The 27,926-nt window shown below is 40.4% G+C and overlaps 3 protein-coding genes across 9 annotated transcripts in view; all 3 read left to right on the plus strand.

Annotated features, from left to right (window-relative positions):
* Window positions 1-27,926, plus strand: part of LOC135500835 (mucin-17-like) — a 104,529-nt gene that overhangs the window by 17,886 nt on the left and 58,717 nt on the right. For 5 of the 7 annotated variants that reach the window (XM_064792493.1, XM_064792498.1, XM_064792496.1 and 2 more), the window contains exons 35-60: window positions 259-300; window positions 592-881; window positions 1,014-1,194; window positions 1,642-1,683; window positions 1,975-2,264; window positions 2,397-2,577; window positions 3,025-3,066; window positions 3,358-3,647; window positions 3,780-3,960; window positions 4,408-4,449; window positions 4,741-5,030; window positions 5,163-5,343; window positions 5,792-5,833; window positions 6,682-6,968; window positions 7,407-7,572; window positions 7,783-7,833; window positions 8,164-8,196; window positions 8,876-9,153; window positions 9,505-9,667; window positions 14,628-14,642; window positions 16,151-16,180; window positions 23,070-23,231; window positions 23,940-24,020; window positions 25,754-26,043; window positions 26,625-26,802; window positions 27,649-27,774. In XM_064792493.1, the coding sequence (XP_064648563.1) occupies window positions 259-300; window positions 592-881; window positions 1,014-1,194; window positions 1,642-1,683; window positions 1,975-2,264; window positions 2,397-2,577; window positions 3,025-3,066; window positions 3,358-3,647; window positions 3,780-3,960; window positions 4,408-4,449; window positions 4,741-5,030; window positions 5,163-5,343; window positions 5,792-5,833; window positions 6,682-6,968; window positions 7,407-7,572; window positions 7,783-7,833; window positions 8,164-8,196; window positions 8,876-9,153; window positions 9,505-9,667; window positions 14,628-14,642; window positions 16,151-16,180; window positions 23,070-23,231; window positions 23,940-24,020; window positions 25,754-26,043; window positions 26,625-26,802; window positions 27,649-27,774 (3,954 nt within the window). Of the gene's footprint in view, window positions 1-258; window positions 301-591; window positions 882-1,013; window positions 1,195-1,641; window positions 1,684-1,974; window positions 2,265-2,396; window positions 2,578-3,024; window positions 3,067-3,357; window positions 3,648-3,779; window positions 3,961-4,407; window positions 4,450-4,740; window positions 5,031-5,162; window positions 5,344-5,791; window positions 5,834-6,681; window positions 6,969-7,406; window positions 7,573-7,782; window positions 7,834-8,163; window positions 8,197-8,875; window positions 9,154-9,504; window positions 9,668-14,627; window positions 14,643-16,150; window positions 16,181-22,333; window positions 22,388-23,069; window positions 23,232-23,939; window positions 24,021-25,753; window positions 26,044-26,624; window positions 26,803-27,648; window positions 27,775-27,926 lie in introns of those variants that run through there. The other 2 variants (XM_064792494.1, XM_064792500.1) reach the window with 2 other exon arrangements.
* Window positions 10,508-12,674, plus strand: LOC135500756 (mucin-2-like). Its single transcript, XM_064792408.1, has 2 exons — window positions 10,508-12,355; window positions 12,573-12,674. Exons 1-2 carry the CDS (start codon window positions 10,508-10,510, stop codon window positions 12,672-12,674), a joined length of 1,950 nt encoding a protein of 649 aa, XP_064648478.1.
* Window positions 16,390-19,088, plus strand: LOC135500757 (mucin-2-like). Its single transcript, XM_064792409.1, has 2 exons — window positions 16,390-18,935; window positions 19,025-19,088. The coding sequence occupies exons 1-2, from the start codon at window positions 16,390-16,392 to the stop codon at window positions 19,086-19,088; spliced, it is 2,610 nt and encodes an 869-aa protein (XP_064648479.1).

Below are 27,926 nucleotides of genomic sequence, written 5' to 3' on the forward strand. Positions count from 1 at the left end.
CTTGAATGCCAGACACTGCTTCTGACATTTACTTTTTTGTACTGAAAATATTATCTCCTTGACCACACAACTTTAAGTAGATTCGAAGATGCGAAACTGTATATGGCGAATTCGCGTAATTGTGAACTGTGAATGAACATACATGTAAACATGAGCACGTGTATATAGTATTAATTACTTAGAATGACGAGTGCACTCATAATAATCAGTTGTATCAAACTTGAGCAATCAGTTTTATAAAACTTATATTATTAACAGCAACTACAACTGAGACGACTACGACAACTACCGTCTCAACAAGTGAGTATTTCTTCTTCTCAATGCTGGTCTGAAAATGGTCGAATTGTTAACCAAGTTTTATTGTAAGAAAAGTTAAAGTGATGAGCTTACATAAACTGCAACCAAAACATGTATTGTACGTAATATTATTTTGCCCCTAAGTGACGTGGGTTGAAAAGGAGAATGACCATGAGGTATTTCAGAAATAGCAACTTAAGAACCTTTATCGTGAACTTGCATCAAGTGCAGCAGCTCTTCGGTGTTAAAAAATACATTATGTTAATTTGATAATATTTTCCTATCAAATTGAAGCTACTCCTAAAGGATGCGAAAAAACTGAAGGGATGCAAAGCGACACCCAGATCCCCCAAGAAAATATAGAAAGCGATAGTGGTGACAAAGACACAAATAAGTTACGGCCAGACAACACTTCACCATTCAACCTAACCAAAGAAGACACGAATATCAAGGTTACTTTGACAAAAAAGCCAGAACCACCAGTCGAAGTCGAATCATTGACGCTGAAAAATAGCACAAATGTCGAGTCAGTGACGATCGAGGTGATGGATCCAGATACGAATACATTACGACCAATAAAACCAGTAAGTGTCACTCATCTTAATATTTTCAAATGCTGGTATTGTCTTGAATCTATATTGCTCTGTTTATTCAGACGGACGAATATATTTACTAGATAACCGTACTGACAACATTGCATTTTAATTTCAATTCAGGAAGAGGTCAGTGGCCCGAACAAGCCGGACGTCAATGGCACAATAAGGCTACCGCCCGGTGGCGAAATTAAATTCAACAATGTTACAACCAGCCAAATTAGCTTAACTGTGACCAAGAAAAACAAGACTGAACCGGCTTCAACAAAGATTGCCATCCGTGCCTGCTTCCACCCTGTCTCTAGTAAGTTTATTTCATTTGTAGGATTTCCTTCAGCTGTTTTCTTTCCTCGTTTTTACCAAGTGTTGCAATTTCTTGAATCAACTGAATGCATAGTGTTTAGTGCTTTTTTATTGGCCGGCATATGATTAAATTCATAGTGTCCATAGTGGCGATAAGATGTGGTTTGAAACCATATTATAGAAGTTTAGCCTTGAATGCCAGACACTGCTTCTGACATTTACTTTTTTGTACTGAAAATATTATCTCCTTGACCACACAACTTTAAGTAGATTCGAAGATGCGAAACTGTATATGGCGAATTCGCGTAATTGTGAACTGTGAATGAACATACATGTAAACATGAGCACGTGTATATAGTATTAATTACTTAGAATGACGAGTGCACTCATAATAATCAGTTGTATCAAACTTGAGCAATCAGTTTTATAAAACTTATATTATTAACAGCAACTACAACTGAGACGACTACGACAACTACCGTCTCAACAAGTGAGTATTTCTTCTTCTCAATGCTGGTCTGAAAATGGTCGAATTGTTAACCAAGTTTTATTGTAAGAAAAGTTAAAGTGATGAGCTTACATAAACTGCAACCAAAACATGTATTGTACGTAATATTATTTTGCCCCTAAGTGACGTGGGTTGAAAAGGAGAATGACCATGAGGTATTTCAGAAATAGCAACTTAAGAACCTTTATCGTGAACTTGCATCAAGTGCAGCAGCTCTTCGGTGTTAAAAAATACATTATGTTAATTTGATAATATTTTCCTATCAAATTGAAGCTACTCCTAAAGGATGCGAAAAAACTGAAGGGATGCAAAGCGACACCCAGATCCCCCAAGAAAATATAGAAAGCGATAGTGGTGACAAAGACACAAATAAGTTACGGCCAGACAACACTTCACCATTCAACCTAACCAAAGAAGACACGAATATCAAGGTTACTTTGACAAAAAAGCCAGAACCACCAGTCGAAGTCGAATCATTGACGCTGAAAAATAGCACAAATGTCGAGTCAGTGACGATCGAGGTGATGGATCCAGATACGAATAGATTACGACCAATAAAACCAGTAAGTGTCACTCATCTTAATATTTTCAAATGCTGGTATTGTCTTGAATCTATATTGCTCTGTTTATTCAGACGGACGAATATATTTACTAGATAACCGTACTGACAACATTGCATTTTAATTTCAATTCAGGAAGAGGTCAGTGGCCCGAACAAGCCGGACGTCAATGGCACAATAAGGCTACCGCCCGGTGGCGAAATTAAATTCAACAATGTTACAACCAGCCAAATTAGCTTAACTGTGACCAAGAAAAACAAGACTGAACCGGCTTCAACAAAGATTGCCATCCGTGCCTGCTTCCACCCTGTCTCTAGTAAGTTTATTTCATTTGTAGGATTTCCTTCAGCTGTTTTCTTTCCTCGTTTTTACCAAGTGTTGCAATTTCTTGAATCAACTGAATGCATAGTGTTTAGTGCTTTTTTATTGGCCGGCATATGATTAAATTCATAGTGTCCATAGTGGCGATAAGATGTGGTTTGAAACCATATTATAGAAGTTTAGCCTTGAATGCCAGACACTGCTTCTGACATTTACTTTTTTGTACTGAAAATATTATCTCCTTGACCACACAACTTTAAGTAGATTCGAAGATGCGAAACTGTATATGGCGAATTCGCGTAATTGTGAACTGTGAATGAACATACATGTAAACATGAGCACGTGTATATAGTATTAATTACTTAGAATGACGAGTGCACTCATAATAATCAGTTGTATTAAACTTGAGCAATCAGTTTTATAAAACTTATATTATTAACAGCAACTACAACTGAGACGACTACGACAACTACCGTCTCAACAAGTGAGTATTTCTTCTTCTCAATGCTGGTCTGAAAATGGTCGAATTGTTAACCAAGTTTTATTGTAAGAAAAGTTAAAGTGATGAGCTTACATAAACTGCAACCAAAACATGTATTGTACGTAATATTATTTTGCCGCTAAGTGACGTGGGTTGAAAAGGAGAATGACCATGAGGTATTTCAGAAATAGCAACTTAAGAACCTTTATCGTGAACTTGCATCAAGTGCAGCAGCTCTTCGGTGTTAAAAAATACATTATGTTAATTTGATAATATTTTCCTATCAAATTGAAGCTACTCCTAAAGGATGCGAAAAAACTGAAGGGATGCAAAGCGACACCCAGATCCCCCAAGAAAATATAGAAAGCGATAGTGGTGACAAAGACACAAATAAGTTACGGCCAGACAACACTTCACCATTCAACCTAACCAAAGAAGACACGAATATCAAGGTTACTTTGACAAAAAAGCCAGAACCACCAGTCGAAGTCGAATCATTGACGCTGAAAAATAGCACAAATGTCGAGTCAGTGACGATCGAGGTGATGGATCCAGATACGAATACATTACGACCAATAAAACCAGTAAGTGTCACTCATCTTAATATTTTCAAATGCTGGTATTGTCTTGAATCTATATTGCTCTGTTTATTCAGACGGACGAATATATTTACTAGATAACCGTACTGACAACATTGCATTTTAATTTCAATTCAGGAAGAGGTCAGTGGCCCGAACAAGCCGGACGTCAATGGCACAATAAGGCTACCGCCCGGTGGCGAAATTAAATTCAACAATGTTACAACCAGCCAAATTAGCTTAACTGTGACCAAGAAAAACAAGACTGAACCGGCTTCAACAAAGATTGCCATCCGTGCCTGCTTCCACCCTGTCTCCAGTAAGTTTATTTCATTTGTAGGATTTCCTTCAGCTGTTTTCTTTCCTCGTTTTTACCAAGTGTTGCAATTTCTTGAATCAACTGAATGCATAGTGTTTAGTGCTTTTTTATTGGCCGGCATATGATTAAATTCATAGTGTCCATAGTGGCGATAAGATGTGGTTTGAAACCATATTATAGAAGTTTAGCCTTGAATGCCAGACACTGCTTCTGACATTTTCATTTTTGTACTGAAAATATTATCTCCTTGACCACACAACTTTAAGTAGATTCGAAGATGCGAAACTGTATATGGCAAATTCGCGTAATTGTGAATTTTGAATGAACATACATGTAAGCATGAGCACGTGTATATAGTATTAATTACTTATAATGACGAGTGCACTCATGATAATCAGTTGTATCAAACTTGAGCAATCAGTTTTATAAAACTTATATTATTAACAGCAACTACAACTGAGACGACTACGACAACTACCGTCTCAACAAGTGAGTATTTCTTCTTCTCAATCCTGGTCTGAAAATGGTCGAATTGTTAACCAAGTTTTATTGTAAGAAAAGTTAAAGTGATGAGCTTACATAAACTGCAACCAAAACATGTATTGAACGTAATATTATTTTGCCCCTAAGTGACGTGGGTTGAAAAGGAGAATGACCATGAGGTATTTCAGAAATAGCAACTTAAGAACCTTTATCGTGAACTTGCATCAAGTGCAGCAGCTCTTCGGTGTTAAAAAATACATTATGTTAATTTGATGATATTTTCCTATCAAATTGAAGCTACTCCTAAAAGATGCGAAAAAACTGAAGGGATGCAAAGCGACACCCAGATCCCCCAAGAAAATATAGAAAGCGATAGTGGTGACAAAGACACAAATAAGTTACGGCCAGACAACACTTCACCATTCAACCTAACCAAAGAAGACACGAATATCAAGGTTACTTTGACAAAAAAGCCAGAACCACCAGTCGAAGTCGAATCATTGACGCTGAAAAATAGCACAAATGTCGAGTCAGTGACGATCGAGGTGATGGATCCAGATACGAATACATTACGACCACTGAAACCAGTAAGTGTCACTCATCTTAATATCTTCAAATACTGGTATTGTTTTCAATCTATATTGCTCTGTTTATTCAGACGGACGAATATATTTACTAGATAACCGTACTGACAACATTGCATTTTAATTTCAATTCAGGAAGAGGTCAGTGGCCCGAACAAGCCGGACGTCAATGGCACAATAAGGCTACCGCCCGGTGGCGAAATTAAATTCAACAATGTTACAACCAGCCAAATTAGCTTAACTGTGACCAAGAAAAACAAGACTGAACCGGCTTCAACAAAGATTGCCATCCGTGCCTGCTTCCACCCTGTCTCTAGTAAGTTTATTTCATTTGTAGGATTTCCTTCAGCGGTTTTCTTTCCTCGTTTTCACCAAGTGTTATAATTTCTTGAATCAACTGAATGATTTGTGTTTCGGTGTTTTTTTATTGGCCGGCATATGATTAAATTCACACTGTCCATAGTGGCGATAAGGTGTGGTTGGAAACCATATTATAGAAGTTTAGGCTTGAATGCCAGACACTTCTTCTGACATTTACTTTTTTGTACTGAAAATATTATCTCCTTGACCACACAACTTTAGGTAGATTCGAAGATGCGAAACTGTATATGGCGAATTCGCGTAATTGTGAATTTTGAATGAACATACATGTTAAAATGAGCACGTGTATATAGTATTAATTACTTAGAATGACGAGTGCACTCATAATAATCAGTTGTATCAAACTTGAGCAATCAGTTTTATAAAACTTATATTATTAACAGCAACTACAACTGAGACGACTTCGACAACTACCGTCTCAACAAGTGAGTATTTCTTCTTCTCAATCCTGGTCTGAAAATGGTCGATTTGTTTAACCAAGTTTTATTGTAAGAAAAGTTAAAGCGATGAGCTTACATAAACTGCAACCAAAACATGTATTAAACGTAGTATTATTTTGCCCCTGAGTGCGTTTGAATGCAACCAGGGGAATTCCAAATGGGCCTATGCACTACTGCACTTAAATGGTATCGAGTTCCTAGGCTGGCATAAAATAACAATGTTGACAGCATGTTTGATGATCAATCTAACATTTACTAGTACACCCAGTTCGAAAAGATAAAGATAATATAAGATGCTTATGAGATTCCTAGTTAAGGACTTGCTCTGTTCTGTAAACGTGTGAGTTTATGAACAATTTTTAATATACTCGTGTACGATACTCATTTAAAATATCAACCATAAGAAATGAATTTAATGAGATCTAAACTGAGACTTATTATATATATAGCAATTTTCGATATAGGTGAAAACATTTTGGCAAGAGCAATCACTTCTGATTCGGCATGGCCTGTCATTGCCAAATGAATGGATAAGTACTGTGAACCCTATTTCAATGCCCCATCTTTTTGCAATTTGCGAAAATTGCTGAAAAATCCCACTTAATATGTGATTTTATTATTATGGCTCAAGGCCTTTCATAATTTCGTAAGAAAGTGGCCATTTACTTTATTTTCACGAAATCTATAGTATCCGGGAAATTCACGAAAGTGATACACTCGAGAAATTTAGTATAGTATGGATATGAAGTGGCAGAATTTCAGGTTGACATGACCGTATATACATGTAATTGTCCTAACAAAGTTGTAACACTTTTTTGCCATTTGTAATTCAGCAACGCCAGTACCTTGCGAAGAGAAAGAGGGCATGACATCGGGAAACATTAATACCAAGAGTGACATCAAAACTAACAGCCTTCTCTCAAAGCCGGAGGACCTTATACCTGGCAGTGCAACTAAATTCGAGTCAAATCTAACGCAAACTGAGATCACGATTAGTTTGGTAGAACCTGGGGAACCAGCGATTCAAGTCAAGAAGCTTGTGCTGAGAGACCAGGAAGGTATCGATGGTTTTAAGGTCAATTACAAGGATAAATATGGGAACGTTAAACCTTTGGATAAGGTATGTCCCAATTGGTAATGCCTTTCTGCAGATAATATTGGTAATCAAAACTTGTATTATGTGCATTTAGAAAAAGACATCATTCGATGTAATCGGAACACTGCTTGGTTGAGTATAACCCATAAGTTACTGCTCATTCAAAGAAAGTGTTTTTTTAAATATACTTCAACAAGGCAATCAGCCTTGGTCACTCATAGTTCAGTGGATTTTTACCCGTGCTTAATGAAAATCTCGACCGTTTAGAAATATCTTTGAAATTGTCACCTGAATAAAACTGCATCGCAATGGAAGACAACGTATATTTCTCAGACACTGTAGCATGCCAAACTGACTGGTGGTGTGCAGTAACACGCTTTTATGGATGTTTAAGATGACAAGGAAACATGCATACAATTTGTACGTTCATCACTTACACATCGTTATTATGCTTTATTTAAGAAAACTTCCCAAAATCCATCTGGCGACCTATACGATGAGGAAGAACCTCTAGATTTAGAAGAACCACTATTCACCACTGAAATCACTATCATTATTATAAAAGAAGACGAGTACACACCAATCAGCACATATTTGGAGTTGTTTGCTTGCTATCATGAGAAGACAAGTAAGTTGATAGAAAAAAGCAGCTCTTAAACACAATTTAATGAATGATACAGTTTGCAAAAGTCTGTAAAGGATTGATGGGCTCTTGAAATCATTTTGATGAGGGTGAAATATCAAGAACATTATACGTTTGCATTGTCCTAGTCGTAAGATCTTTCTCTAAATGACGGTAGAACACTCTCAAACAATCCACACAATTTCTGCATTTTAGCAACAACACAATCAACTACAACTTTACCAACCACAACTACAACCACAACAGGTAACTATTGCATTGAACTTTCATTTCTACAGGGTGCATCAATAAAAGTTCAACACTTGCATTTGTTGTTAAACGGAAGAATATATATTTCAACTATTAACAAAGCAGCCAATTGAAACAGGTCTGGAAAGGCAATAGAAATCAGTTCAAGCAGGTCTATGAAAAAATGAACCTATCCTCAAATAGAATCCTATCCTGCCTGGACATGAACATTTAGGACACTTTAAATTGTTTCAGTAGCATATCCCTCTGATAATTAAAAGTAGGGATGCTAGAAGTAGAAAGTTCTTGGCTATAATTGACGATACAATCATCTTTATCCCCTTTCAGTTTCAACGACGACAGAAACAACCACACCTCCACGTGAGTCTGATTTAGGTCAAATATAATTGTCGGTTAAGTGTAGCGCTTTCCACCGACTCAAGACAAATGGCACATTAGTTAACGTACTTTGCCCGATTTTGGAACTCAGTGGTGGACAATTTGCATTTTTCTCGAGAGAGTCACATACGCCATTGCGCTGAAATGGTCGGAAGCGATGTATTTACTATTTTCCGACTGATCGATGTTTCTAGACAGAATTACTATGAAGAAACCATAATACCATGTCCATTCCGATGCATCTGTTATGTACCCTCGATGTTCAGCTAGCCAGTAATAGTGGGTCATCAATCTCTGGCTTTGCATCATCAACGTTGATTTATGAATAGCTTTATCAACATTGATATTGTGATCACTGTCAGTAAGGTATCCGCCAGTATGTCCGGCGTAAGTGTAGACATCGAGATAATACTGTTGCTTGTTACTGAATTATCTGCTAACCATCTCCTAACAAGGATGTCAAAAGGGCTATAATATTATCGCCCCAGATACATATTTTTTCAGTGGAAGTGTGTTAGCAAAGTTTGCGTGAGCGACTAGCTTATTATACGGTTTATCATTGTTTTTGGGCTTTGCTCCAGCTCCCGTTTGGAAGCCTCAACTAATGCTCTGACCATGCACGTTTGCTTAACCGATATTTTGTGCTTTATTTCATACCCAGAACCCTGTGAGCATACAGAAGGAATGGACAACCACACCAAAATCCCAACGGAGAACATAAAAGTCGAAGGTGTCACGAATAAATTAGAGATAGACAAATTAAGGGACGGCTCGGGTGATTTCCTTGCTACCAAAAAATCGAAAATCACTATTGAGATTGATCTCGGTGTTACTCCAATCGAAGTTGATCGAGTCCATTTGCTGCGACATACGAATGCTGGAAAACTCGAAGTGCTATACATGGCTGACAAACAAGCAACATGGGATAGCATTGTGCCAGTGAGTGATTTTCATCTTCAAGAGAACGCACATTTCTTCAAATTTGATTGATAAAATGAACTGCCACAATTTTATTCATTGCTCAGCATTCGCGAATATCTAATGCCGCACACATTATGAGTATAAAAGTGTGTGATCGTGGATACACGCCTGATCATTTCCAGGTGTCTAAACCCTAATACTCCATACCCGGCCATGGCTCCTGCTCAGACGCCTTAGGTGTAGCGGTCAACCATGATGAGATCGGTACCTGTTTACGCGAGGTTGCTTATGATTTGATAATAGTTTTTATTTTAAATGCGAAGCTGGTGAACTAAATGATACAAATATTCAATTATCATTGTTTTCAAGGTCACCAGCAAGTATTCACCAGATAAGCCTGGAAACAAGGTTAAATTCTTACCTGGCACTTTGATGTCCGATTTGAAGCTTATCATCACCAAAGATCTTAACGCAGGCGCAGCAGACGACGTTGAGTTGCAGCTTTCGATCAGGGCATGCTTTAAAATACCTCGTAAGTTTTTCTGTAGATCTCAAAGTTCTATGTATGTAGCGGTAAAAATAATTTAGGTATTTTCAACTGCATCATGTTTCCTGATTAAGCTCAAGCTGTACATGATAATAGAGAATAGGCCATATCAATTTCAAGTACACATCATTCAAGAGCTCTTTGGTTTATTTTCGTGCGTTTGATTATAATTCTTCATTAGTTCAACCTTGACAAACCTTACAATATTAATCGATTGGGTACACCACACAGCCAACAGAATACAGGTGTAGGTGAAGGCATTGCATGCCAACCCCGGGATTCGAGACATAATTTAATCGAAGCAAGACGAAATACAACAAAGAGCCGTAAACTAAGATAGCAATAAACACAAATTGAGGAAAGCGTGGATCTTTCTCGGTCTGAGACTAATTCAATTTCCATCATGTTCCCTTTTTTTCTCACTCGTTTTTCCATAAATAATTGTTCATCAGTTTAAAGTAGTCTTTCTCGAAATCAGAAGTAGAATCCATCCTTCTTTTAGTGTGAAAATCAGTGTAGGATGCCAACCACTTAGACTGCTTGAAACTGATCACTGAATGAATCTTCTTCAGTACCATACCTTGCTTTAAGTAAAACTGTAGCATCATTTAATGCACTATGTAGTTAGTTTTATCCTTTTGTGTCAGGATCAACTTTTGGTTAGTATTGCATTCTATAATTAGCAATGAATGTTTTTCAGATATTTCGATTGTCGAAACCACCTTTACTTCTGCTATGTCATCAATCCAAACCAGCCCCACCAGTACTCCTACTTATCCAACCCCTCCCAGCTTTACCACTCAAATGACCAGTGTGACTTCAGAGATGACATCTGCAACTACAGCGATACCAACCACAATGAGCCAGCTTCCTACATCAAGATCAACCATTCCTGGCCAGCCAAAAACAACGGAAGCTAACACAAAAATTCCATTGACAACCAGCACAGTCCCCAGCAGTTCAGTTACACCAGTTTCGACAAAGACAAGTCATTCACCAGCAAGCTCTACTCATAACCCCACAACAACTTCTATGGGAACAACGACGAAATTTTCAACTGCTGTTGTACAAACAACTACTGCAACTGCCACAGTCGCCGCATTTCCTACACCCCTTACATCAGCTTCTACGCCCATGACTAGCTTAACAACACCGATCACAAGTGCGACAACCAAAGAGCAAACATTCACTTCAATTCCTTCGACTCAACCGACCTCAACACCAGCCACAACATTATTTCCAACTACAACAGCAACGACTATAACAATCCCCAAATCTGAAACAACTATAACAGTGCTGCCATCAACCACAACAGGGGTTCAAGAAACTACAACATCAGCCACATCAACAACAACTGAAATATATGGAACTACTGCGGAACAAACAGTTACACTGACCACAAATCTATCTACACCTTCAACTGCCAGGACTAGTTTCACTCCGCCAGCTGTAACTAGTCAAGAGACTTCTTCCACATTAGTTCCGACTTCAACCACGTCAGTACCAACCACTTTTACATCGATTCCGACAACTGCAAAATCAAATTTAACAAGTACCACTGGAAAAACAACGAAATTGTCAACTACTGTATTGCCAACAACTACTAAACGAAAAACTACAACTGCTACTCCCTCGACAACTGCAGCAGTAACTACCACACCTTTGACATCAGTGTCGACGCCCATGACGAGCTTTACAACACCTTTCACAAGTGCGACAACCAAAGGGCAAAGGTTCACTTCAATTCCTTCGACAGCTACATCAACTAAACCAACAACAACATCCTTTCCAACTATAATTGCATCAACAACAACAATCCCAACAACAAAAACAACTAACACTGTGCTGCCATCTACTACAACAGGAGTTTCACAAACTAGAACATCGGCCATACCAACAATCACCAAAACATCGGGAACAACTGCGGAACAAACTGCCAGGACTAGTTTCACTCCGCCAGCTGTGACTAGTCAAGAGACTTCTTCCACATCAGTTCCAACTTCAACCACATCAGTACCAACCACTATTACATCGATTCCCACAACTGCAAAATCAATTTTAACAAGTACCACTGGAAAAACAACGAAATTGTCAACTACTGTATTGCCAACAACTACTGAACGAAAAACTACAACTGCTGCTCCCACGACACCAGCTCCTACATCTACTATCACCCTGACATCAGAGTCGGCGTCCAAGACGAGCTTCACAACACCTTTCACAAGTGCGACAACCAAAGGGCAAAGGATCACTTCTATTCCTTCTACAGCTACATCAACTAAACCAACAACAACATCCTTTCCAACTACAACTACATCGACAACAACAATCCCAACAACAAAAACAACTAACACTTTGCTGCCATCTACTACAACAGGAGTTTCACAAACTAGAACATCGGCCATACCAACAATCACCAAAACATCGGGAACAACTGCAGAACAAACTGCCAGGACTAGTTTCACCCCGGCAGCTATGACTAGTCAAGAGACTTCTTCCACATTAGTTCCAACTTCAACCACATCAGTACCAACCACTATTACATCGATTCCGACAACTGCAAAATCAATTTTAACCAGTACCACTGGAAAAACAACGAAATTGTCAACTACTGTATTGCCAACAACTACTGAACGAAAAACTACAACTGCTACTCCCCCGACAACTGCAACAGTAACTGCTACACCTTTGACATCAGTGTCGACGCCCATGACGAGCTTTACAACACCTTTCACAAGTGCAACAACCAAAGGGGAAATGTTAACTTCAATTCCTTCGACAGCTACATCAACTAAACCAACAACAACATCCTTTCCAACTACAACTACATCGACAACAACAATCCCAACAACAAAAACAACTAACACTGTGCTGCCATCTACTACAACAGGGGTTTCACAAACTAGAACATCGGCCAAACCAACAATCACCAAAACATCGGGAACAACTGCGGAACAAACTGCCAAGACTAGTTTCACTCCGCCAGCTATGACTAGTCAAGAGACTTCTTCCACATCAGTTCCAACTTCAACCACATCAGTACCAACCACTATTACATCGATTCCGACAACTGCAAAATCAATTTTAACAAGTACCACTGGAAAAACAACGAAATTGTCAACTACTGTATTGCCAACAACTACTGAACGAAAAACTACAACTGCTACTCCCTTGACAACTGCAGCAGTAACTATTACACCGTTGACATCAGTGTCGACGCCCATGACGAGCTTTACAACACCTTTCACAAGTGCGACAACCAAAGGGCAAAGGTTCACTTCTATTCCTTCGACAGCTACATCAACTAAACCAACAACAACATCTTTTCCAACTGCAACTGCATCGACAACAACAATCCCAACAACAAAAACAACTAACACTGTGCTGCCATCTACTACAACAGGAGTTTCACAAACTAGAACATCGGCCATACCAACAATCACTAAAACATATGGAACTACTGCGGAACAAACAGTTACACTAACCACAAATCTATTTACACCGCCAACTGCCAGGACTAGTTTCACTCCGCCAGCTATGACTAGTCAAGAGACTTCTTCCACATTAGTTCCGACTTCAACCACATCAGTACCAACCACTATTACATCGATTCCGACAACTGCAAAATCAATTTTAACAAGTACCACTGGAAAAACAACGAAATTGTCAACTACTGTATTGCCAACAACTACTGAACGAAAAACTACAACTGCTACTCCCACGACAACTGCGGCAGTAACTGCTACATCTTTGACATCAGTGTCGACGCCCATGACGAGCTTTACAACACCTTTCACAAGTGCGACAACCAAAGGGGAAATGTTAACTTCAATTCCTTCGACAGCTACATCAACTAAACCAACAACAACATCCTTTCCAACTACAACTACATCGACAACAACAGTCCCAACAACAAAAACAACTAACACTGTGCTGCCATCTACTACAACAGGAGTTTCACAAACTAGAACATCGGCCATACCAACAATCACTAAAACATCCGGAACTACTGCGGAACAAACAGTTACACTAACCACAAATCTATTTACACCGTCAACTGCCAGGACTAGTTTCACTCCGCCAGCTATGACTAGTCAAGAGACTTCTTCCACATTAGTTCCAACTTCAACCACATCAGTACCAACCACTATTACATCGATTCCGACAACTGCAAAATCAATTTTAACAAGTATCACTGGAAAAACAACGAAATTGTCAACTACTGTATTGCCAACAACTACTGAACGAAAAACTACAACTGCTACTCCCACGACAACTGCAGCAGTAACTGCTACATCTTTGACATCAGTGTCGACGCCCATGACGAGCTTTACAACACCTATTACAGGTGTAACAACAGAGGTTAAAACATCTAGTGCATTTCAATCAACAACAAAACCAATTCAACCAACTACCCCATCACCTTCGACTACCACCACACCATCTCCAACCATTACCACTGCAGTTGTTCAAACAACCAGTACACCTGTTCGAAGTATGAACACAACAACTGTATATGCGGGCACCCTCAGTCCAACAACACGTGCTGGTGTAACGCCTTCAACAAAGTTTGCAACTAAAGTGTTACCAACAACAGGTTTCGTGCCAACCTCTCCCACGCCAATCCCATCTACCGAACTTCCTGTTGAGACCACCTATGAAACCCCTTCAGTTCAATTTACTGACCTAACATCAATTAGTCCAACTTCTATCCCAAGCTCTTCAGCAGAAGGTTTGTGTCCGCGCTATTTTTTTTCTCCTTTATAAGCATTGTATATGGGATTACGATTTTTCTTGTATTTTTCCATCAATTAATATTTTTGCATTTTTTTTATACGCGAATTATGTTATTCCAAATATCTGCTAGAACTCTGTGTTTTATTCAATGTGAATACCAGGTTTTATCGTCTTCCATTGAACGTATTTACTCTTTTAATATTTACAGAAACGACCACAGTTGGTGAGTTAACTCTTTGCTTGTAATAAGCTTTATCTCCTCATAGTAGTTTCGTATGCATGTTCTCTCTCAGTGCATTCGCTGTGAACAAACTCCATGCAACCTTTACAGCGTTTAAACGTTGTCATCTTCATTGTAATTGAAACCAAAATAATCGATACAGCAGATAGAAATGTCAGTGTTGACGCCATATTGATTTCCTTAGAATGAAGTATGACATGTTCGATGACCTGTGCCGGTGTAATGTTTTTGAGTGTTTCTGTTTTTGAGTGTTTCCCCTCATTGTTTGGGAACGCTCAAAAATAGATTGACAAGTTTTTCTGTGTATCCCCCCTATTGAAAAGTCGTGGTCTCTCTAGCTGCCTATTGTTTGGAAACACTGACACATGGGGAACAACCACAGATGTTACACCGGGCCTAGACGTATGAGTAACCGTCATATTTTTGTCGCTGTGATGTCAAAACTTGCCTTGCCAAAGTAGTGACCTCGCCCAGCAGATCAAGTCAAGAAATTGGATTTGCTGTTCTGGGCTGTAGTGAAGTATGCTAGTGACATGTGGTTAATGAAGTGGTATGAGTGTGATTATAAAGCTGCGGCAATCCTGGCTTCATGTCCAAACTTTTTTACAATCGTTGACACGGGCCAGGCAAGATATCGATGAGTCGCCTCTACAATGGATGCCTTAACAATCTTGGATAAACCCCTTGAGAACTCGAACACACTTCTTATGCCCAGTGCCTAGCACGTACATTCACACAAGATCATTGTTCCTACAAGACTTGTTTGAAAATCGATTCCTGAATAGTTGTGGACTGATTAAAACGATCTTAACCATGTCTGCGTGACATCTTAAAAGAGTTTAGGTGTATTGACGAACACGATCCGTTCAACCAGATCTTACACAGCTTACGGTTAGTGAATAATCTTTTCCCATCCGATCCAGTGCAGAGACAACGTTTAGACAGAATCACCGCATTGTTGATGCCATATTTTAGGTGTTTTGGACACTTTTAAAAACCTTTTGGTGAAACGCTAAAATCGATTTCGTGCAGAAATGAGTATCAATTAGGTTTTTAAGATGTTGTACATTTTGATAACATTTGTAATCGGTACTCGTTTATAAAACGCATAGCTTAAAGTTATTAAAATTTTTTCCAAAATAAACTTTATAGAGAAAATAAACAACGTAAATTTACAAAAAATGCATACAAATACTTGATAACTAGCATTGAAATGTGAAATCCTCTGCTGCAAAGAGTGTTGACATCAAATTGCCTTGCCTTCGAGAAAACTAAAATGGCTTATACTAACACCGTACTACAGGCTTGGCTGTATTCGTTAAGTACTGTAATCTTGAAATAATATAAAATGTATTCTGGATTATTTTTGGCCACACTCGAAGAATCGCCACTGTTGATGTATATTTACTAAAAATACAAAATGAAAACTTCGGATTGCTTTAAGGTCAAAACTAAAATCTCTCGGTTTACCTATATCTTTTTCTTTACAGGTACCACTACTACTAGTACAACAACGACAAGTGAGTATTATAAACTATGAACTCAAAAAAGAATATTTGGAGTTTAACATTCCATGTACTGTAAACGACTGACCATTTTTGCCCCTCTTACCTCTGTATTCAAATCAAAATATATATTGATGAATTGCAAGGCTAATAATAGGCGAAAAATAGTCGAAAGTGACATAACAATATTCAAAATTTTTCATATGGATATCACTGTATGTTTAATGGTTTCAGTGAAAACAGCTTCCCCATCAACCTCCAAATTTACCTCTCCAATTACATCATATAATACTGGACCACAATCTCATTCAACTACAAAAACAACAACTGTCCGACCGGATATTACCAAATCATCAACTGAAACGACTTCATATAAGGGCACACCTGAGGCTACTACTGAAGCAACCACTGTAGCAACTACTCAACAAACACCAGTGCCAACAACAGAACCTACCGCAAGTGCCGTAACCACACCTAAAGTAACCACTGTTGCGCCAACAACCAATCGATTGGCCAGTTCACCAACTACTACAACTTCGGTAACAACCTTAGCCCCAACTAGCACAGTTTCACCCACAACTGAAGCTACCACCACGTTGATTACTTCTGAGGCTACCACCGAAGTTACCACTATAGCATCCACCCAACCAACACCAGTGCCAACAACATCACCTACTACTAGTCATCCTACTACGATTAAAGTAACTACTGTTGCGCCTACAACAACCCGAGTGAGTAGTCCACCAATAACCACACCTGTGGTAACAAACTTAGCCAAAACCAGCACAGTTTCACCGACAACTGAAGCTACCACCACGCTGGTTACTTCTGAGGCTACCACCGAAGCTACCACTATAGCATCCGCCCAACCAACACCAGTGCCAACAACAGCACCTACTACTACTAGTCCTCCTACGACGACTAAAGTAACTACTGTTGCGCCTACAACAACCCAAGTGAGTAGTCCACCAATAACCACACCTGTGGTAACAACCTTAGCCAAAACTAGCACAGTTTCACCAACAACTGAAGCTACCACCACGCTGGTTACTTCTAAGGCTACCACTGAAGTTACCACTGTAGGATCCACCAAACCAACACCAGTGCAAACAACGATATCTACCACGAGTCCCCCAACCATGACTAAAGTAACCACTGTTGCGCCAACAACCACCCGTGTGACTAGTGTACCATCTACTACACTATCAGGAACAACCTTAGCCCCAACGAGCACAGTTGAACCCACAACTGAAGCTACCACCACGCTGGTTACTTCTGAGTCTATCACCAAAGCTACCACTAAAGCATCCACACAACCAACATCAGTGCCAACAACATCACCTACTACTAGTCCTCCTACTACGACTAAAGTAACTGTTGTTGCGCCTACAACCACCCGAGTGACTAGTCCACCAATGACCACACCTGTGGTAACATTCTTAGCACCAATTAGCACTGTTGAACCGACAACTGAAGCTACCACCACGCTGGTTACTTCTGAGGCTACCACTGGAGCTACCACTATATCATCCACCCAACCAACTCCAGCGCCAACAACAGCACCTACTACGAGTCCCGCTATCACGACTGAAGAAACAACTGCTGCGCCAACAACGACCCGAGTGTCTAGTCCACCAATAACCACACCTTTGGTAACAACGTTAGCCTCAACTAGCACAGTTGCACCCACAACTGAAGCTACCACCACGCTGGTTACTTCCAAGGCTACCACCGAAGTTACCACTATAGCATCCACCCAACCAACATCAGTACAAACAACATCACCTACTACTAGTCCTCTTACTACGACTAAAGTAACTACTGTTGCGCCTACAACAACCCGAGGGACTAGTCCACCAATAACCACACCTGTGGTAACAACCTTAGCCAAAACTAGCACAGTTTCACCGACAACAGAAGCTACCACCACGTTGGTTACTTCTGAGGCTACCACCGAAGTTACCACTGTAGGATCAACCAAACCAACACCAGTGCCAACAACGATATCTACCACGAGTCCCCCAACCATGACTAAAGTAACAACTGTTGCGCCAACAACCACCCATGTGACTAGTCCACCAATAACCACACCTGTGGTAACAACCTTAGCCCCAACTAGCTCTGTTGAACCGACAACTAAAGCTACCACCACGTTGGTTACTTCTGAAGCTACCATCGAAGCTACCACTATAGCATCCACCCAACCAACACCAGTGCCAACAACATCACCTACTACTAGTCCTCCTACTACGACTAAAGTAACTAATGTTGCGCCTACAACAACCCGAGGGACTAGTCCACCAATAACCACACCTTTGGTAACAACCTTAGCCCAAACTAGCACTGTTAAACCGACAACTGAAGCTACCACCACGCTGGTTAGTTTTGAGGCTACCGCTGAAGCTACCACTATAGCAGCCACCCAACCAACACCAGTGCCAACAACAGCACCTACTACGAGTCCCCCTACTACGACTGAAGTAACTACTATTGCACCAACAACCATCCATGTGACTAGTGTACCAACTACTACATTATCGGGAACAACCTTAGCCCAAACTAGCACAGTTGCACCCACAACTGAAGCTACCACCACGCTGGTTACTTCTGAGGCTACCACCAAAGCTACCACTATAGCATCCACCCAACCAACACCAGTGCCAACAACAGCACCTACTACGAGCCCCCCTTCGATGACTGAAGTAACTACTGTTGCACCAACAACCATCCATGTGACTAGTCCACCAATAACCACACCTTTGGTAACAACGTTAGCCTCAACTAGCACAGTTTCACCCACAACTGAAGCTACAACCACGCTGGTTACTTCTGAGGCTACCGCTAAAACTACCACTATAGCATCCACCCAACCAACACCAGCGCCAACAACAGCACCTACTACGAGTCCCCCTACGATGACTGAAGTAACTACTGTTGCCCTAACAACCACCCGAGTGACTAGTCCATCAATGACCACACCTATGGTAACAACGTTAGCCTCAACTAGCACAGTTTCACCCACAACTGAAGCTACCACCACGCTGGTTACTTCTGAGGCTACCACTGAAGTTACCATTGTAGGATCCACCCAACCAACACCAGGGCCAACAACGATATCTACCACGAGTCCCCCAACCATGACTAAAGTAACCACTATTGCGCCAACAACCACCCCTGTGACTAGTGTACCTTCTACTACACTATCGGGAACAACCTTCGCCCCAACGAGCACTGTTGAACCGACAACTGAAGCTACCACCACACTGTTTACTTCTGAGGCTACCACCGAAACTTCCACTATAGCATCCACCCAACCAACACCAGTGCCAACAACATCACCTACTACTAGTCCTCCTACTACGACTAAAGTAACTACTGTTGCGCCTACAACCACCCATGTGACTAGTGTACCAACTACTGCATTATCGGGGACAACCTTAGCCCAAACTAGCACAGTTTCACCCACAACTGAAGCTACCACCACGCTGGTTACTTCTGAGGCTACCACTGAAGTTACCATTGTAGGATCCACCCAACCAACACCAGTGCCATCAACGATATCTACCACGAGTCCCCCAACCATGACTAAAGTAACCACTGTTGCGCCAACAACCACCGGTGTGACTAGTGTACCATCTATTACACTATCAGGAACCACCTTAGCCCCAACGAGCACAGTTGAACCCACAACTGAAGCTACAACCACGCTGGTTACTTCTGAGTCTATCACCAAAGCTACCACTATAGCATCCACACAACCAACACCAGTGCCAACAACATCACCTACTACTAGTCCTCCTACTACGACTAAAGTAACTACTGTTGCGCCTACAACAACCCGAGTGACTAGTCCACCAATAACCACACCTGTGGTAACAACCTTAGCCAAAACTAGCACAGTTGCACCCACAACTGAAGCTACCACCACGCTGGTTACATCTGAGGCTACCACCGAAGCTTCCACTATAGCATCCACCCAACCAACACCAGTGCCAACAACATCACCTACTACTAGTCCTCCTACTACGACTAAAGTAACTGTTGTTGCGCCTACAACCACCCGAGTGACTAGTCCACCAATGACCACACCTGTGGTAACATTCTTAGCACCAATTAGCACTGTTGAACCGACAACTGAAGCTACCACCACGCTGGTTACTTCTGAGGCTACCACTGGAACTACCACTATATCATCCACCCAACCAACTCCAGCGCCAACAACAGCACCTACTACGAGTCCCGCTATCACGACTGAAGAAACAACTGCTGCGCCAACAACGACCCGAGTGTTTAATCCACCAATAACCACACCTTCGGTAACAACGTTAGCCTCAACTAGCACAGTTGCACCCACAACTGAAGCTACCACCACACTGGTTACTTCTACGGCTACAACCGAAGCTACCACTGTAGCATCCACCCAACCAACATCAGTACAAACAACATCACCTACTACTAGTCCTCCTACTACGACTAAAGTAACTACTGTTGTGCCTACAACAACCCGAGGGACTAGTCCACCAATAACCACACCTGTGGTAACAACCTTAGCCAAAACTAGCACAGTTTCACCGACAACAGAAGCTACCACCACGCTGGTTACTTCTGAGGCTACCACCGAAGTTACCACTGTAGGATCCGCCCAACCAACAATAGTGCCAACAACAATATCTACCACGAGTCCCCCAACCATGACTAAAGTAACCACTATTGCACCAACAACCACCCGTGTGACTAGTGTACCATCTACTACACTATCGGGAACAACCTTAGCCACAACTAGCACAGTTGAACCCACAACTGAAGCTCCCACCACGCTGGTTACATCTGAGGCTACCACTGAAGTTACCACTGTAGGATCAACCCAACCAACACCAGTGCCAACATTAGCACCTACTACTAGTCCTCGTACTACGACTGAAGTAACTATTGTTGCACCAACAACCACCCGAGTGACTAGTCCATCAATGACCACACCTATGGTAACAACGTTAGCCTCAACTAGCACAGTTTCACTTACAACTGAAGCTACCACCACGCTGGTTACTTCTGAGGCTACCACCGAAGTTACCATTGTAGGATCCACCCAACCAACACCAGTGCCAACAAAGATATCTACTACGTTTCCCCCAACCATGACTAAAGTAACCACTATTGCGCCAACAACCACCCCTGTGACTAGTGTACCTTCTACTACACTATCGGGAACAACCTTCGCCCCAACGAGCACTGTTGAACCGACAACTGAAGCTACCACCACACTGTTTACTTCTGAGGCTACCACCGAAGCTTCCACTATAGCATCCACCCATTCAACACCAGTGCCAACAACAGCACCTACTACTAGTCCTCCTACTACGACTAAAGTAACTACTGTTGCGCCTACAACCACCCATGTGACTAGTGTACCAACTACTGCATTATCGGGGACAACCTTAGCCCAAACTAGCACAGTTTCACCCACAACAGAAGCTACCACCACGCTGGTTACTTCTGAGGCTACCACTGAAGTTACCATTGTAGGATCCACCCAACCAACACCAGTGCCATCAACGATATCTACCACGAGTCCCCCAACCATGACTAAAGTAACCACTGTTGCGCCAACAACCACCGGTGTGACTAGTGTACCATCTATTACACTATCAGGAACAACCTTAGCCCCAACGAGCACAGTTGAACCCACAACTGAAGCTACTACCACGTTGGTTAATTCTGAGGCTACCACCGAAGCTTCCACTGTAGCATCCACCCAACCAACACCAGTGCCAACAACATCACCTACTACTAGTCCTCCTACTACGACTGAAGTAACAACTACTGCGCCAACAACCACCCGAGTGACTAGTCCACCAATAACCACACCTTCGGTAACAACGTTAGCCCCAACTAGCACAGTTGAACCGACAACTGAAGCTAGCGCAACTCTGGTTACTTCTGAGGCTACCACTGAATCTACCGCTGTAGCATCTACCCAACAATCAACAGTCCCAACAATAGTACCTACTGCGAGTCCTCCTACTATGACTAAAGTAACCACTGTTGCTCCAATAACAACACGAGTGGCTAGTCTACCAACTACTTTACCTCCAGAAACCTCTTTTCCAACAACTAGAATTACAAATGTTCCAACAACTTCGCTTGGCTTCTCTGTATCTACAGTGGGGTCAACTGCAATTTCAACTTTACTTCCTTCACCACTGTCTACACAAAGCACGACAGGTATTTACATGTTGGCTTTGAGAAGAAATAGACGAAGCAACACAGCATTGTATTTTTGGCTGATTGTGCGTTTTTAGAAAAAGGTTATCTGAGGTTGTATTTATGGTGTAACCTACTGTAATGAACGAGTTTTCATATTTCAGTGGGACATATATAGTACTCAGGCACCGGTTTCATTGATTAATACACTTTTCTTGCATAAAAACAAAACAACTCAGGCTGATCTTATAATGGCCAACTGAAGCAAAAAGAACTTGTGATGTTGAAGTCATAGTTTGAGGTTTTTTTTGCATTGTCTGGGTGAGCAAAATAACCTCTTTGAAAATATATATAAAATAGAAATATTATGTCAGTTGCCTGAGACCTCCTTGATCTTTTGATATGCATTTATTGTTGAAACAACTCGTTTGCGGAAAGCATTAATTTAGACCTGCTCACAAACTACAAATGATATTCAAATACAGAATTTTCGGTGTGTTTTTCCTTCTATCTTACTGGTCGGACGGACAATCGACAATACCTGACCAAAACGTGGTGTTCATAAAGATGAATGTCCATTTGAGAATCATGAAAATCATGTTCAGCCGATGTAAGGTAAATTAAAATGACTGGCACACTGGTCCATCAATAGCTTATCATATCATAATCAAGTTCCTTTGCTCACATTTTCACTCTTTATTAGCAGTTGTGACCTCAGTAACTACAGTAACAACGAGCACTGGAACGACGACAACTGAATGTCTCGCTGACATGTTCGTCTGTGACAATGATACATGCCACGATCCAGGCCATCGCTGTAATGGTGTGTACGACTGTGATGACAGAACAGACGAGGAAGGATGTTGTAAGTTTCTTTGTACTAGATGTATTCGGGCGCGTTTCAAAAAGTGCATTCCATCTGGCACTTTATTTTACACCTCCGAGAATAATTTTGGAAATTAAAAAAAATCATTCAACTGGAATCCAAATAGCATATGCAATAGCTATTGAGGTGTACTGATTATGCAATATAATGTAACAACACAATAGAGCCTGGCACCAAGAAGTGTTTTTTTAGACAAGAACGTTAAAAACAAATATAGCTTATAGTTTTAATTTATATCTTTTATTATTAGAAGTTATGTCGAATTTCTTCGAATGAGCTCGATGTGGACTAAAGCTTTGTCGTGACCAGAAAAAAATGAAACTTTCACAATCAGAACAATTACAATTCGTGTACGAGGAAAAGACAAACTAGAAATGTTCCGTGATTGGAAAAATATCTCCACTTGCACCTTGCATGCCTTTCTCGCCTTGCATATATTGATGTTGTATAAGCCTACGTTAAAATAAATGATGCATTCGTCACATTCAACAATGTTTGGATAAAATCATGAAAATATCAAAACAAACAAGCGCAGTGTCTGTGTACATCACAATATCATTTTCTATGTAGACTTTCTTTTAATAATTGCTAGAACTTTAAGTTCGGTAGTCATCGCGGCATTTCTCAACTCTTTTTTTAGTGTACATGTAACCCCAAGTAAAAAAGCGCATTCTTCTTGTTTCATAGCTTCATCAACAAGTACATCTACTACCACAGAGAGTACCACAGAGAGTACCACAGAGAGTACAACAGAGAGTACCACATCAGGTATGTGAGTCATTGAGCTTTGATTTATTTTTCATGTATAGTGTATTAGATGCGTAAGTGATGGAAGTGTGAATGGTTGATAATGCGTTGTATCATTACTTGATTTCATCCGACGAATAATTAGTTGCTTTATACACCCACACACGCAAACACCGATACAAAACTCGCATCAAGATTAAAGAAGGACAATGAACATCTTCACCTAAGGTAGGTAAAAGAAGTGCATAAAAAGTACCCAGTGTCTTGGTTGTTGAAAGAAAATTAGTCATTCTAGTTTGGGCGGCAACGATAAATTGGTGGTTAATCTAATAGGTGCAGCTATGCCTTATGAGTGTCTTGATTTTCTTGAACGACCAGCCCCTGCTAAAAAATAACAAGACATCATTAGGGATGTATCATATACGGTCAACGTTTTGAGTGAAGTGCTTTTGAAATTGCTGATATTTGATACAATATGCCAAACACCTAGCACACTCAACATCTGCTAGGGTAGGACACGAAAAAATGGCTGGCGGAGAGGCAATCTTATTCCCACAAATTTAGAAAAGGAGCCTGATGCTGTACAGGCACTAACAGCATGGTTTAAACGTACAATGTGATTGACTGATGTACTGTGACTGAATGGAATTTGTCATCAAAGTAGTCAGCAAGTTCTCTTCACAAGAGTGGTAAGTAGTAAAAGGTGAGTCAGCATGATACATGAAAAGTACGATGACCAAAGCACAACTCATGAAACATTCCCGCCACAATTGATTAACTCAATGACTGATGTAGCTGAACGTACCGCATATTAGAACTTGAAGGCAATTTGACTAAAGCCAGTGTCCATACGTTAGTCTGGCCAGTTAGGTTTTCTTCAAACCTGAAAAACATCGACATTCTGGAAGCCATATATTTAATGGTCAGAGACTCGGTATTCTACAGAACTTGTCTTCTCAGTGAGATGGGGCAATGGATACTTTTGGTAGAAGAACAAAGTTTTTTGGCTAGTCAAGAAAAAGCTTAAAGCTGGTCTCCATTTCCCTGGCTCACCGCGGACTCTGGCAAATATTTTATAATATAATGTGAATTGCAGTTATATGGCGAAACAGGTCATACATGTACATTTGGTCATGGTAGTTTTCATATTGAAAACACACATATATTTGCTTCTACTTCCTCGCTGTTTACGCGGTTATGGCTTTATTAAGATAATTGTTATGTCGACTGATGTTTACGCTGACACTAGTAGGCACTTGTGGTAACTAGTTTTACGTGTAGTTTTACTGTCATCAATAAAGAAGGCAAAGTGATGTCCATCTACTCGGGCCAGAATAATGTTTTCACGAAAATGTTAGGCTATATCTATTGCCTTAAATCAGAGAGTGCATTAAGTGACAAAATTGAAGAGTGAAGAAGAAACGTGAGTCCTGTCGAAAGTGGGAGGAACCACTTTAATTCCCATATGATCCACTGTACATGAGAAAATAGTTCGTTAATTTTCCGTTTTGATGATTCCTAGGCCTAGACTGAGCAAAACTGTAGTATCTGCATTTTTCTAAAGGAAAAAAATAGACTGCATTTTCCTCAGTCTTGATAAGTCTTTTACATGATAATACAATGCATGAACAGTCGTGATACTATATATGTACAGTGGAACCCCGGTCGGCGACCAGCCCGGTAACGCGACCATTCAACCTCGATCCCATGAGTGGTCGTGTTACCGAGGTTCCACTGTATACAATTTGTTTCAGCTCCAAATCCTTGTTTGGAGGTGGATGGAATGGCTTCACCGTTGACGATTCCCGATGATTCAATAACGACAACGGGAGCCAAAAACGGCGTCAAGTACTTAAGACCAAATCCACCATCCAGTAACCCAGTAAAAGCACTGGAATCAAGCACTGGTGCCAAAACAATCACTGTGACCATAACGTTTCCAAATCCTATTCAAATGGGATCTGTGTCCTTGGACAAGAAAGATAATATTGGAGGTTTCAGGCTGACCGCTGACAGCGGTAATGGTGATGAACAGGTCGACAAAGTAAGTTTTCCATAATGCATCATTTTGAAATAAGCTCTGATTTGTTTCTACTTCACCAGCGAGCAACTTAGCGTCCATTTACGATACGATCGATCGGCAAATTTTATTGTAAGCCTCTATCCTTGTTGGGCTCCCGTAGCATTGCCATTTTTGTCCCTTGTTTTCCTTTCTTTTGACATGTATAATTACCATTATCTTTGATTAAATTCAGTAGAGTTTATTTTCAAACCTGAACAATAACGACAATCGCCAAAACATGCTACGGGTTTAGATGCTGGCATTATGCCAAATCATTGATTACACTATCTCTATCTTGTTGGTAAGTGTAAAGCCAACGCAAATGCTGGTTGGGCGTATTGTTCGTCCGGGGAATCGGCCAGCATATTCACTCGCTCAACACCCACTGCACTGAATGTTTTTAGCACCCACTCTTGCATGTAAATTTGTGTGTGTGAATTTTTGTTTTTGGGCAAATATTATATACTGTTAGCACACGGTGCCCATGTTGATAAGCTCAATCAACAATAATATTGCTGGTCATTGATCAAAGTAGTTAATATGCACATTTTATATTTCTATAGAATGACGTCATAGGGGACATTCCTGATATTGAAGACAACTTTGAGCCCAATGCAACGGCAGTTTTTAAGGCCGGTACATACGTCACTAAGATAGTTATTACGGTTACCCCAGATGATTCAAGCAAGCCATTTTTCGTGAAGTTGAAGCTATTTGCCTGCCTTGAGGAAGTGACAACAAGTAAGCATACATATCGCGTGATATGAATAAAGATGGTGTTGTGATTATATATTTTATAGATGTTCATTATAGATTGGTTTTCATACTGAACTTTTTTATTCACTGTCCTGGGTGTTTGCAGTTCAGATTAAATCAGAAACGCCTTATAAGTGCGTAGCTGTATCAACGAACCCATGTGGAAATGTTAGTAACATGCGAATCGTGTTTACAAACTGAGTTGTCTATCACCGAACACTTTAATTGGTTTAACAAACATCTCTCAATGAAAATTTCGACAATAACCACAACAACAACAACGCCCACATCAACGACATGTAACCATCAAACATAATTTCACTCCATTGCTTCAGAAAAAATTGTCATTTACAAGAGACATGCGCATGCATAATCAATATTTGCACTCAACTGCTAACAGAAAATAAGTCATTCAGAAAGCGAATGTGCTAAGGTAATGTCTACATAGAAATTATTATATCAAAACATGCATGGAAGTATTAACGATAAAGAAACAACAATCCCCATCAAGACGTCTGTATGTATTTAACTAAATAAGACAACATTTTATCGAGTTTTCCAATCAACGAGTTATTGTCAGTTATTATTCTTCAATCACGATCCGGCGTGCACTTGGCGGTATACAGTATAACACTATAGTTTTTCTTATTTTTCACGCAATCACTTTGCACCAAGACCCAAACTCTAACGCCTCTTGCTAAGAATTGAAGCAGTTCTTTTCTCGAAACAAAGTTTGTATTTCACAAACTAATAACAATATTAACAAATGAAAATTATTTTGAATAAGGATACCAAATCTGAATGTTTTATATCAACCTCCTCGTTTTTCAGTTCGAACGACGTCATCGACAACACTGTCAACGACCTCAACAACAACAACATCATCATCCACATCATCATCAACACCACCAACACCAACAACATCAACAACATCATCCTCCTCCACTTCGACTACAGGTATGTCCCTGCTGCAACGGCAACTAAGCCTGCTACAGTTTTAAATACTCATGTAGCTTATTCAGTCATCTGTGTGATACATGACAAAGTATATTGGTTTGAATATAAGGGACACGCTAACTTTCTAAACGGTCAGACAGCAACTGAAAAAA

This window comes from Lineus longissimus, chromosome 16 (genome assembly GCF_910592395.1).
Source record: "Lineus longissimus chromosome 16, tnLinLong1.2, whole genome shotgun sequence".
In the NCBI taxonomy this organism is placed as follows: domain Eukaryota; kingdom Metazoa; phylum Nemertea; class Pilidiophora; order Heteronemertea; family Lineidae; genus Lineus; species Lineus longissimus.